At 46.4% G+C, this 12,500-nt stretch overlaps 1 protein-coding gene across 1 annotated transcript in view; it reads left to right on the forward strand.

The window, feature by feature from the left end:
* The window catches only part of lrp1aa (low density lipoprotein receptor-related protein 1Aa), a 149,331-nt gene that overhangs the window by 80,475 nt on the left and 56,356 nt on the right, over positions 1–12,500 (forward strand). Inside the window, exons 19-25 of the mRNA XM_031567561.2 lie at positions 385–465; positions 2,012–2,179; positions 3,277–3,459; positions 3,702–3,899; positions 4,251–4,496; positions 8,131–8,328; positions 12,280–12,484. Of these exons, the coding sequence (XP_031423421.1) occupies positions 385–465; positions 2,012–2,179; positions 3,277–3,459; positions 3,702–3,899; positions 4,251–4,496; positions 8,131–8,328; positions 12,280–12,484 (1,279 nt within the window). The remainder of the gene's footprint in view (positions 1–384; positions 466–2,011; positions 2,180–3,276; positions 3,460–3,701; positions 3,900–4,250; positions 4,497–8,130; positions 8,329–12,279; positions 12,485–12,500) is intronic.

The following is a 12,500-nucleotide window of genomic DNA, read 5'->3' on the forward strand; positions in this document are numbered from 1 at the left end:
CTCCAAACATCACAACCAGATCAGGGCCAGATCAGTGCCAGAATCTCTTTCCACACACACCTTTAGAATCTTACAGTCCAAACATATGCCCAGGGTCTTTATGTATGGACACTGACCAGTCCGTTCATACAATTGCCCTTGTATTGACACCTGTATAATTTTGTATGCAATCTGCAGTTGTGCACACTGCACTGTGGTCAGGTGTTGTATCTCACATGTAATGTGTGCAATACTTAACCCTAGAAAAACAAGGACATTCCTGCATGAGATAAATTCGTAGCGTGAGCCAGGTTACCTATGGAGGTGTGAGTGTGTGTGTGCATTTGGATTAATGTGTGTGTGTGTGTGTGTGCTCTTCACTAACAATGCTGAATATTTTTGCAGCCTACCCTACCTGCTTCCCCCTCACTCAGTTCACCTGTGACAACGGTCGCTGCATCAACATCAACTGGCGCTGTGATAATGGTGAGCGTTCTCTCATCCTCTTCCTCCTCCTCCTCCTCCTCCTCCTCCTCCTCTCCATTCTTTCTTCCCCAGCCTCCCGTCCCTCTATTCATCCCTGTGTCTCCCTCTCTCGTTATTCCATTGTTGTTTTGTGTACTTTGTGTTGTTTTGTGTACATGTGTGTATATGTATGTTTGTATGTGTGTATGTAGGCATGTGTCATTGTGCTGGCAACCTCATTGTCATTGGTTCATTGTGTTCCGTGGTCTGGTTTGTAATGTCATGTTTCCTGTGTCCTCCCTCTGTCTTCCGATTGGTTCTGTGTTGCAGAAAAGGATTGTGGGGACGGCTCTGATGAGTTGAATTGTCCGAATCCAACCGGTTAGTGCATAGATCGACATGCACCATATATGAACCATGTCCGCCAGGAAAACCCAAGCACAGGGATGCCATTGGCTGTTTGAGAGAGTAGGCGTGGCATAGGCAACTGAGAAAGAGATGATTGGCTCTCTGCCAAGTGCTGGACTTGAACAGATGCATAGACATAGTGAATGTATTTATTTATCCTTTATCTAATTCATTATTTGAATATGCAGCCTTTTAGAATTCTGTGACGATTCTGTTCTTATGTGCAAAGTATCTTAGAATTGCGAGCCAATTATGGGCAAAACGCAATCATAAGAACTGTTAAAAAGCAGGCATTTGAGTAAGTCCAGCCTTCCTCTCTTCACTAAAAGATATAGTTGTATATATGAGTGAACGCTCTCACAACGAATGACTGTGATGCAGCCAATCCCTCCCCCCCCCATGGTGCATGGTCTGATCTATGCAGTTTCTGTGATTTACTTTTTTCTGTATTCATTCTTTACCATCATTGTCTGTTTTATGTGCCATAAGGCTTTGTTTATCCATTGCTGTTTGTTTGTGTAGATGCCATGTGTGTGTGTGAGTGGGTGAAATGAGTGTTTGTTTATGCTGCGTGAGTATCAGAAATGTGTGGAGCGCAGTAGAAATCTGACATGAAGATGGACTGGAGTGGCCTGTTGGGCTGTTGCCAGTTCGTAAAATCAGAGGCATAAAAGTGTGTGGGAGGCTGTGTGTGTGTGTGTGTGTGTGTGTGTGTGTGTGTGTGTGTGTGTGTGTGTGTGTGTGTGAGAGAGAGTGTGTGTATTTGAGCATATGTTTTTACGTGTAAGAGTGTGTGGCTGAGCATTGCGTTTGTATGTTTGTTTGTGCTTGTGAGTGAGAGGGTATGTGTGTGTCTGTGTCTGTCTGTGTGTGTGTGTGTGTGTGTGTGTGTGTGTGTGTGTGTGTGTGTGTGTATTTGATTATATGTGTTTATGTGTAAGAGTGTGTGGGTGAGCATTGTGTTTGTATGTTTGTTTGTGCTTGTGAGTGAGAGGGGGAATGTGTGTGTGTGTGTGTGTGTGTGTGTGTGTGTGTGTGTGTGTGTGTGTGTATTGTGTGCATGTGAGTGTGCGTGACTGTGTGCACTGTGTGTGTTGACCACACACACACACAAACACACATTGCAGCTGAGTCGCTGACTGTGTGTGCGTCTTTGCAGATAACGACTGCGGGGACAACAGTGACGAGGCGGGCTGTAGCCACTCCTGCTCAAGCTCGCAGTTCAAGTGCAACAGTGGCCGCTGCATCCCTGACTACTGGACCTGCGATGGCGACAATGATTGCGGCGACTACAGCGACGAGACCCATGCCAACTGCACCAATCAGGGTGAGGACCTTAACACTCCCTCCACGATCACACGAGACTGTTCTGAATCATCCAATCAACATAAAGCCTCGTCTGTATTTTTACACTCAGAAGTGCTAATTAACCCTCTGGCTGATTGCACTGACAGAGGTGATGGTTGCACCAACATCCTCAACCCACTGTGTAAAGACTGATTATGATTAGGAAAGGTGTATAGACTCCTTTAAGAGGTTTAGATGAATCATTAATTCCACAGACGGACCATGAACATCTAGGACAGGGGTTTTCAACCGGGGATCCGTGGCCCCCTGGTGGTCCGCGACGGCATTGCAGGGGGTCCGCGACATGAGCCTATGTTGATCAGTTCACCATTGATTTTTTATTTATTTTTATAAATTCGCTTTGATATTTCAACACATTTCAAGATTACACTTGAATATCATGAAAAATATCGAAGAAATTACACTGACCGAGTGGCCGAATATGTGCGCGGGGGAGGGGGCGTGGCGACGGTGGTTAGTGATCTACCCTGATAACTGCACATATTTAAGTGTTATAGGCAGAATATCTGTGCAGGGGGAGGGGGCGTGGTGGCGGCTGGCGATGTACCCTGATAATTTCACATATTTAAGTGTTATAGGCAGAATATCTGTGCGGGGGAGGGGGCGTGGCGGCGGTTAGAAACACGCACGCGCGTGCAGGTACATCAGTGGGCCGCAAATTACTTTCTAGTCAGAATGGTGGTCCCTGGGACAAAACCAGTTGAAAACCCCTGGTCTAGAAGATGATAACGTAATGATAACCACACCTGGTTCCAATTGAACAAACATGCGTTGAAAACGTTCAGTTTCTTTCTCTCTATCTCCATCTCTCTCTCTTTCCCCCTTTGGCCATGTGCTGTAATGAGTTTGAGGATGAAGACACTAGTCTGTTGTTTCCAGACTCTTTGTCTCTTAATCCAACCTCTAGCCGAATGCTTTCACATTTTTTGGCCACTGTGTTCCTTACTTTCTCTCTCGACCTCCTTTACTCACTCCTTACATGTGTCTCTCCATTCTCTCTCTCTGCCTCCTTTACTCACTCCTAAATGTATCTCTCCATTCTCTCTCTCCCTGCAGCCACTCGTCCTCCTGGCGGTTGTCACACCGATGAGTACCAGTGCCGCATGGATGGCCTGTGCATCCCCATGCGCTGGCGCTGCGACGGGGACACCGACTGCATGGACCTGAGCGACGAGAAGAACTGCGATGGCGTCACACACATGTGCGACCCTGCCGTCAAGTTCGGCTGCAGAGACTCCGGTACGTATGGCAGGAGAGGGGAGATTGTAGTTTTTGAGAGGTGAGGTGTGTGTAGTAAAGGGTAGGAAAGTTGTCGGTCCGAACGTTTTGCTACATATCGTTCTCATGCTAGTACACACAGTCATCTACAGTTATGTAGTTGGAAGTTTTTTTTTACAGTTAACCACCATAGTTTATGTAATTTGATGAGGCAGGTTGGCTTGTCTTAATTCTGTTCCCTTTGACCTTCGACCCTTTTCCAGCACGCTGCATCAGTAAGGCCTGGGTGTGTGACGGGGACAGTGACTGTGAGGACAACTCGGACGAGGACAACTGCGAGTCGCTCATGTGTAAGATGTCCCACCGCGTGTGTGCCAACGACTCCAGTATCTGCCTGCCCAAGGAGAGCATGTGCGACGGCAACGCGGACTGCCCTGACGGCTCAGATGAGAAACTCTGTGGTACGCGGAGGAGAACATCACTTTTCTGAGATTTGATATCCCCCTCATAGAATACAAAAAAAAAAAAACGATATGATTATGAAACTGTATGGTAAATACCTAAACGTAAAACATAACCCAATCCAAGGGTTGGTTTTGTATGGCCTGATGCAGGATATGGGAAAAGATATGATGTGATTAAATCTAATTGTGTTTTACTAATGTATCTGCTTCCCTTTATCCATCACTGCCTCCTCTTCTTCCATCTTTTCTTCTCTCTCTCTCTCTCTCTCTCTCTCTCTTGCTCAATTCTATTACTCTCTCTGTTCCTCTCCTCTTCCTCTTTTTTTTTCTTTTCTCACCCTTCTTTAGACCTGTGCCAGTTGTTTAACGGCGGCTGCAGCCACAACTGCACGGTGGCGCCCGGCGAAGGCATCCTGTGCTCGTGCCCGCTGGGCATGGAGCTGGGCGGCGACAACAAGACGTGCCAGATCCAGGGCTTCTGCGCCAAGCACCTCAAGTGCAGCCAGCGCTGCGAGCAGGACAAGTTCAGCGCCAAGTGCTCCTGCTACGAGGGCTGGGTCCTGGAGCAGGACAAGGAGAGCTGCAAGAGCACAGGTGAGAGAGAGTGTGGGAGAGAGAGACAGAGACAGAGAGAGAGAGAGAGAGAGATTGACAGAGTGAGAGAGAGAGGGAGAGTGAGAGAGAGAGATTGACAGAGAGTGAGAGAGAGAGGGAGAGTGAGAGAGAGAGATTGACAGAGAGTGAGAGAGAGAGGGAGAGAGAGAGAGAGATTGACAGAGAGTGAGAGAGGAAGAGAGAAAGAGATGGATCCAGGAGCCAGACAAGGAGAGCTGCAAAAGCTGGTGAGAGAGAGAGAGAGAGAGAGAGAGAGAGAGAGAGAGAGAGCGTGGAAGAGATGAAGAGTAGGAGAGAGAGAATCAGGGAGAGAGATAAGAAGAGTGTGGGAGAGGATAGAAAGTAAGTGTGGGAGAAGGATAGAAAGTAAAAGAATGGGAGAGGTAGAGAGAATGAGGGAGACAGAGAGAGGGGAAGAGAGAGTGAGAGAAAATTGGAAGAGCGATGCATTAATAGGGGTTCACATTCATTTGGGAAGGTGAAGAAAAAGTGAAGTAAGAAGCCTGAGGAAGGAGAAGTTGAGGGACATGAAAAAGGGGGATGAAAACGGAGGGTGAATGAAAATGGGGGTTCAGCTGTGATTGGGGGAGCGAGGGGGGGATCGATAGTAAAGGGAGAGAAAGCAATGGGTCTCACTACCAGGGCAGTTTGTGTGTCACCGGGTTCAATTCAGTTGAGGGAGGGAGAGATGCAACTGAAGACTTTTTCCATGGTGGAGAGAGTGAGAAAGAATAGGGGAGACATAGAGGAGTGGGTAGGCTTGGAAAGAGATGGAATTTTCCAGAAAACAACAAAAAGAGGAGATGAAACAGACACTCCCAATCGGAGACAGTGGACAGCACAGGACTTTCCCAGACAACTGTGCTCTCACCAAAGCTCTCTCCAATTTCACAATTTCATAATTTCACAATGACAATCACACAAGCAGGAGATGGAGAGAGAAAAAGAGGAGAGAGGAGAGATTGATGACGGGGAGGGATGGGGATCAGAGAAGTGGTCTCTGGGTTTGGGATTAGAGGTGACAACCATGACGAACACTGAATCCAAACCATCGCATTCCAAATTCCAACAGACCCTCAACAAATCTGTTTTCCCTCTCGCCCATCTTTTTTTGTGGAGGAAATGGTGGTTTTCGATCAGGAATGAGAGTGGGAGAGAAGAGGAGAAGGGAGGAGAGGAGAGGAGAGGAGAGGAGAGAATAGGGGTGAAAGGAGCGGGGGAGCGGACTCTTGGCAGGAAATGGTTAGGTTGGGTTTGGTGTGGTTTGTGAGTGGGCTTGCCATGCGAGAGGACCAGGAAGTACAGGGGATTTGGTTTTTGGCAGGAAGTCGTGTGGCTTTTTTTCTTTTTTTCTTTTTTGTCATTGGTCACGTAAACCCAACTGGCAGAATGGAGTGATGACATGATGGACAGCATGGTGTGTGGAAGAGGAGAGGAAGAGGAAATAGAGAAGGCTGCCGATGAAAGGAGACCACAACATACACTATACACAGAGAGAGAGAGAGAAAGAGACAGACAGAGAGCAAACTGGATTTCTAGGGAGAGAGGGGGCAAGACAAAGACACTAACAGACAGTGAATGAGTCAGTGAGAGAGTGAGAGACAGGACCAGCATGACAGCGGTGGCATTTTCTAGAAAGAGCTTTAAATGAGGAAGGAGGCGACGAACTATTGCCAGAGAAGTTGAAAAGAAAAGCCATCAGACCGTCTTAGGATGAGCGTCTACCATACTGTGAGCACATCAACCCATCTCACCACACACACACACACACACACACACACACACACACACACACACACACACACACACACACGCGCCGTTCTTCCCACAGCGCCCGCCTGCGCAACATGTCTCCACGTCTCGCCTTTTTCAGCTTGCCTGCTCGCTAGAGATAAGACAGCCCAGGACAGCCTGTGTAAATCCTCATTAGCTCAGGATTTAAAAACACTAACTTCAACCTGCCCATTATCCTATTTCATTAAGAGGTGAACAAATTTGCCTTGTTTGACTTTATTACCGGCTCTACGTGAAGGAGGAGTCCCTTCATATTTCAGTGCGTTCCCACCCACCACAAGGGGGGCAAATGGGTCTGGCTCCAAGCAGACATGTTTTGTGAAATTATCGTGTTTAAAAATGATGTCGGCTGCAATTAATCACGTCCGCTGGAAAACTGCCACAGGCCTTTCTGAGCTGTGTGACGTCTGTGTGTGTGTGTGTAAGCACAGACATGTTTTAATTTTAGAAATGAGAAGGGGGCAAGGCAAGTCTTGGCTGGTTTTCGCGGTCATCCCAGAGGTGATTTCTGATGAAGTGTGTGTCTGACCTCGATTGAGAGGAAGCTGGGGTTGCGGGGACAGAGCTGCAGCAGCAGATGTCGGGGCGCTCCCCCGGGGGCTGGGTTTATTCACGGGGGCCTCTCGGAGAAGGAACACGGCACTGATGAAGGATTCGTTCTGCCCTACAGCGGTGGGAGTGTATGTGGGTCAGGGAGGAGATGGGGCTGGTTTGGTCTCTGCTCAAAGCCCGACTAATAAGACACAGTCAGACCAGAGTGGTGGTGAAAATGCCGATAATGATTATAGTGATGGTGATGACAGTGGTTGTTATAGTAACAGTCGTGAAGATGATGAACGGTGGGAATGGTGAGGATGATGACCATGACGGTGCTGATGGAAACAATATTGTTGAGATTTATGACCCTGATGGTATTGATAATAAATTATGGTGATGACAATAATGGTGTCAGTAATGATGACCCTGATGGTATGACTCATAAATGATGGTTCAGACCAGAGTGGTGGTGAAAATGCCGATAATGATTATGGTGATGACAGTGGTCGTTATAGTAACAGTCGTGAAGATGATGAACGGTGGGAATGGTGAGGATGATGACCATGACGGTGCTGATGGAAACAATATTGTTGAGATTTATGACCCTGATGGTATTGGTCCTAAATGATGGTGATGACAATAATGGTGTCAGTAATGATGACCCTGATGGTATTGGTCCTAAGTTATGGTGATAATCATAATGGTGTCAGTAATGATGACCCTGATGGTATTGGTCCTAAATGATGGTGATAATCATAATGGTGTCAGTAATGATGACCCTGATGGTATTGGTCCTAAATGATGGTGATGATCATAATGGTGTCAGTAATGATGACCCTGATGGTATTGGTCCTAAATTATGGTGATGACCATAATGGTGTCAGAAATGATGACCCTCATGGAATGACTCATAAATGATGGTGATGACAATAATGGTGATTGCAGAAGTGCTGATATTGGTGGTGACGCACATGCTCCTCATTCCAGTGAGGGAGCCAATGATGGACATGGATAATAGGGGCCAATCAGGGTAGACCCTGTCTCAAGTCAGCCATTCTACGAGTTAGAACAAAAACACAGAACCAGATGGTATTGCTAATGGTGATGATGATGAGCCAAGGCTTTTCTTCTGTCTCTGTTATTGTTATAGCAGGTAGCTACTATATGCAAGTTGTAGCCATCTTGGCCCACCTAAATGAAAATGAATCCTGATGGTAGTGGTCATCAATGATGATGATGAGGATGATGATGATGACCTCTCTCTCCCCCCCCCCCCACTCAGATCCTTTCAAGCCCTTCATCATCTTCTCCAACCGTCACGAGATCCGCCGGATCGACCTGCACAAGGGCGAGTTCAGCGTGCTGGTCCCGGGCCTGAGGAACACCATCGCCCTGGACTTCCACCTCAACGAGAGCACCCTCTACTGGACCGACGTGGTGGAGGACAAGATCTACCGCGGCAAACTGTCCGAGAGCGGAGGTGAGTGGCCCCTACAAGACAGCAAACCAGTTCTCAGTCATCTGGGTGAGTTTTCCTTAGAGGTAAAGATCAAGGTCAAGATCAAGAGAGTAAAAAGACAAGAGAGTAAAAAGTAGGCTAGAGATGCAATGCAGCAAGAAATGCAAAGTGTGATTGCTCAACATTAGCAGACCCTCAACCCAGAAAATCAGCATAAATTATAATTATCGGCATACAGCACACTGCATTCAAAATGAGTTGAGTAATTTATTGTGTGCAATAAGCTACCTAACTTCCCCAATCAAGGACGCTCATCTGCGGTATTTTTGAAGTACATGAATACAGATTATATGACTAAATAACAGCTGACTTGCTGCCATTGTTCTCTGTGATTCAGAAATGTCATAATCCCCTTTAATGCAAGTCTCTATCACAGCTATTGTTCCAGGCTTAAACAGTCCGGGAAAACCAAATGTATAGAATGGCTTGTTCTAGAATGTGTAGAATGGCTTGTTCTAGAATGTATAGAATGGCTTGTTTTAAAGCAAGTCATCGCAAACAATCACAATACAGTCTCTGGGAAAACACAACACCTGTTACTTCATAGTTATGGAAGACTGTGCGTGAATGAAAATGTGTTATTTATCCCATGTTGTTTTTGCCTGATATACAAATGGGATTCATATGTGAGAGAGAGAGAGAGAGAGAGAGAGAGAGAGAGAGAGAGAGAGAGAGAGAGAGAGAGAGAGAGAGAGAGAGAGAGAGAGAGAGAGAGAGAGAGAGAGAGAGAGAGAGAGAGAGAGAGAGAGAGACTCAATCATGTGGCCTTACCTGGAGGAGTTACTGTGCGGTTCTTTCCTAGGTGAAGAAAAATGCATTTCCAAATATAGACCACATCCGAATATTAACCGCAGGGCTGCAGAAATATTACAAAATCAACATATAAACGGCGGTTAATAGTCAGGAAATTGCAGGTGTTACTTTTTGATTGGCAGGTAAGTGACCTGTAGTTGATTCCCACTCTCTCTTCCCATTGGCTATCTAGTTGCCTGATTTTAGGTCCAAAGTTTGGAACCTTGTAAACCCTCAAGAGCAGTTTGGTTCTACCCCCTGTTCACCGTCATGGAGAATCGGGTTGCATTGCACAAAACATTCCACTATGATAGGTGAAAATTCACCCTAGTTACCTCAGGACTCCGGAGCTGCATATAAGTATATTTATTAGACAGACAACAATTGCAATCGGGCTCACTCCCAGCACAAGGCTGAAAGTGAAGCAATGATAAACACATCGCACAAGGTTTATATAGACAGAAGTTGAGCATTCAGCGAGATAACCACGTGGTGGATTTCCGATGTCCGAGGCAAGGATGGAAGTTTTGCAAGGTCGGAAGAAGCACAGTTCGAACCTTCTTATCACTTCTGGTCTAAACATGCTCTTGTACATGCGCAGACTAAGTGGCACCTAATATTCTAAGTTACACACACGCAGAAACACAGAAAAGCCATGTTCCTGCTTACATAAGTACATGATTCATATAAGGTAATTAATAATACAAGGCACTTGATTATTATATTCTTAAGTCATTAACAGTGTTTGGAAATTATCTCCATCACACTAGATCTATCTTTTAGGTTCCTGTTTTTATGATTCTGCTATGTGTATTGAACATCCTGTGGGAGCGATATCTTTGCAAGTGCGATGCCTGTGCCTGTTTCAAAAAGACAAGACAATGAAGCAGGGATTCACTTCCTTCCCATCACAAAAGACATGCACAGACCAACCGACATTACATCCAGTTTATTAATACTTTTCTGTTTAAAAACAAGTTACATAATTGTCCTTGGTTGAGACTTTAAAATGTGTGTGTAATTAAGGTTCGGAGCCTCACTCGATTCAAAGAGCAGAGCCCCACTTGCAAGCTGGGAAATAAAGGATCTTTGAACTTTGCTGCGGAGTGTTCACGTCTGACTAAAATATGAAGAGTGAATTTTTCATACACCCATTCGTTTTGGATCAGGGGTTTCAGATTTGCTGGTTTGAAGAGATTTCACATCTTACCATATCATTGTATCTCCTTACCAATGATGAAATCTGTGAGTGCTGAGCTTGTGGGACCCAGCCCCCTGGGAATGTGGGATAGGCCCATCTCATTCACAGCCATCTTAACGTCCGTACCAAAGCCAGAGGCTTCCAGCAGGGAACTAAAAGACCACCAGTGGAGAGCTGCAGTGTCTCCTGCAGGATGAATCGAATGAGCCGTTAGGATAGGAAAACAAACTCTCCACCCACAAGCATTTCAAGAGGGCCAAAAATATAATATTTTTACACAAAAGATCTCCGGAAATCACCTGCTGTTTTCTATCCAAATGTTTCATCACAGTGTGCGGTGAAATCTGGTTACCTTGTTTTGTTTGCAACTCCCCAGCAGGGTGGCTGGCAGAGCACAGAAGCATCTGCCGTACCTACCAGCAGCCAGGCAAAAGCAATCAATCACAGAGAGCGTGGAGATCTCACAGCAAGGCAAAGGCAATCAGTCTAAACTACAGGCCCGCTTTCAAAAGGATAAAACAATCAATCAAATCAAATCTGTAGAGCAGGCTCTAGTCTATCATCACTGAAAGAGAATCTAATGACTGTGTGTGTGTCTGTGTGTGTCTCTGTGTGTGTGTGAGAGAGAGGGGGGAATGTGTGTGTGTGTGTGTGTGTGGCTGTGACTGTGTGTGTGTGTGTGTGTGAGAGAGAGGGGAATGTGTTTGTTTGTGTGTGCCCACCAGCTAACATAATAGCCAGTGTGTTGTTTGCCCATTCCCAGGTTGAAAGATTGAAAGATAGAAAAATAGTGGTTGTCCTCCTCTGCTGCACCCATCTCTCTCGGCATGTCCAAACATATCATAAATAGGACAGACGGGGAAGGGGACGGGGGGTGAGGAGGGAGTCATTGCAGACATGTCGGCCTACTTTAATCCACACGTCTCCTTCTCTATCACAGCACTGCAGCTGTGGACCAGAAGGACACATTGGATTTAGTGGTTCCTTGCTGCCGCAGATGCTCCCATTGATTTTATCGTAACTTTCAAAAAGAAAACCCTGGTGGCAGGATGATTCATGTCACGGCTTCTTCGCCGCAATGTTTTGACCGATGAAGGACCAGATATCTGATTTGCACAGAGAAAAGGAAAATAGTAATGATAATAAAAAAATCATGGCTAGCTGTCAGTTGTCAGCATCCTGCGAAGAGTGAATAGCCACCCGGGAAAGGTGTGTGTGTGTGTGCATGAGTGTGTTTGTGTGTGTGTGTGTGTGTGTGTGTGTGTGTGTGTGTGTGTGTGTGTGTGTGTGTGTGTGTGCGTGTGTGTAAAATTCAGTCGGGTGCTATTGAGATGAGCAGACAGACAGGTAGACCCGCTGGAGCAGCGCCGTGAATATGAGCGCCGCCTCATAGTGTTTCAGTTTGGGGAAATAAACCCGAAATTCATTCATTCAGTTAGCCGAGTCCCCATAGGAAACAATACTCAACTCTGTGGATTGAATTTCCCTGCCCAGAAGGTAAATTGAATGAACGTCAGCCCTGATATTGGGCTGAGAAGGGAAATTAGACAGTCTGGCCACTCTAATGTCTCCCTCCACATGGCCATGGCATTGCAGCCTACAGGCAACGTGTCTAATTGAACTGTCAACATTTCAAACACTTATGTGAGAGCCCTCAGGTAGCGAGCATATGTCAGCATTTTATCTTGCTCAGCACATTGCAGCATTGCATTTATCTCTTGGTAAGAAATCTTTCTCTCTCTGCTTCTCTCTCTCTCTGCCTTCCTCCATCTCTCTGTCTCTCTTGCTGTCTCTGTCTTTTTCTCTCTGTCTGTCCTACTGTCTGCCTCTCTCTCTCTCTCTCTCTCTCTCTCTCTTCCTCTGCCACTATCTCTCTCTTTCTATGACTCTCCTCTGTCTCATTTCATCATCCCCTGCAGCTCTGCTCAATTTCGATGTGGTCATCCAGTATGGTCTGGCCACTCCCGAGGGCCTTGCGGTGGACTGGATCGCGGGGAACATCTACTGGGTGGAGAGCAATCTGGACCAGATCGAGGTGGCCAAGCTGGACGGCACCATGAGGACCACCCTGCTGGCTGGAGAGGTGGAGCATCCCCGGGCCATCGCCCTCGACCCCCGCGAAGGGTAATGCAAAAAAATT

The sequence above is a fragment of the Clupea harengus genome, chromosome 5, assembly GCF_900700415.2.
Source record: "Clupea harengus chromosome 5, Ch_v2.0.2, whole genome shotgun sequence".
NCBI lineage: Eukaryota > Metazoa > Chordata > Actinopteri > Clupeiformes > Clupeidae > Clupea > Clupea harengus.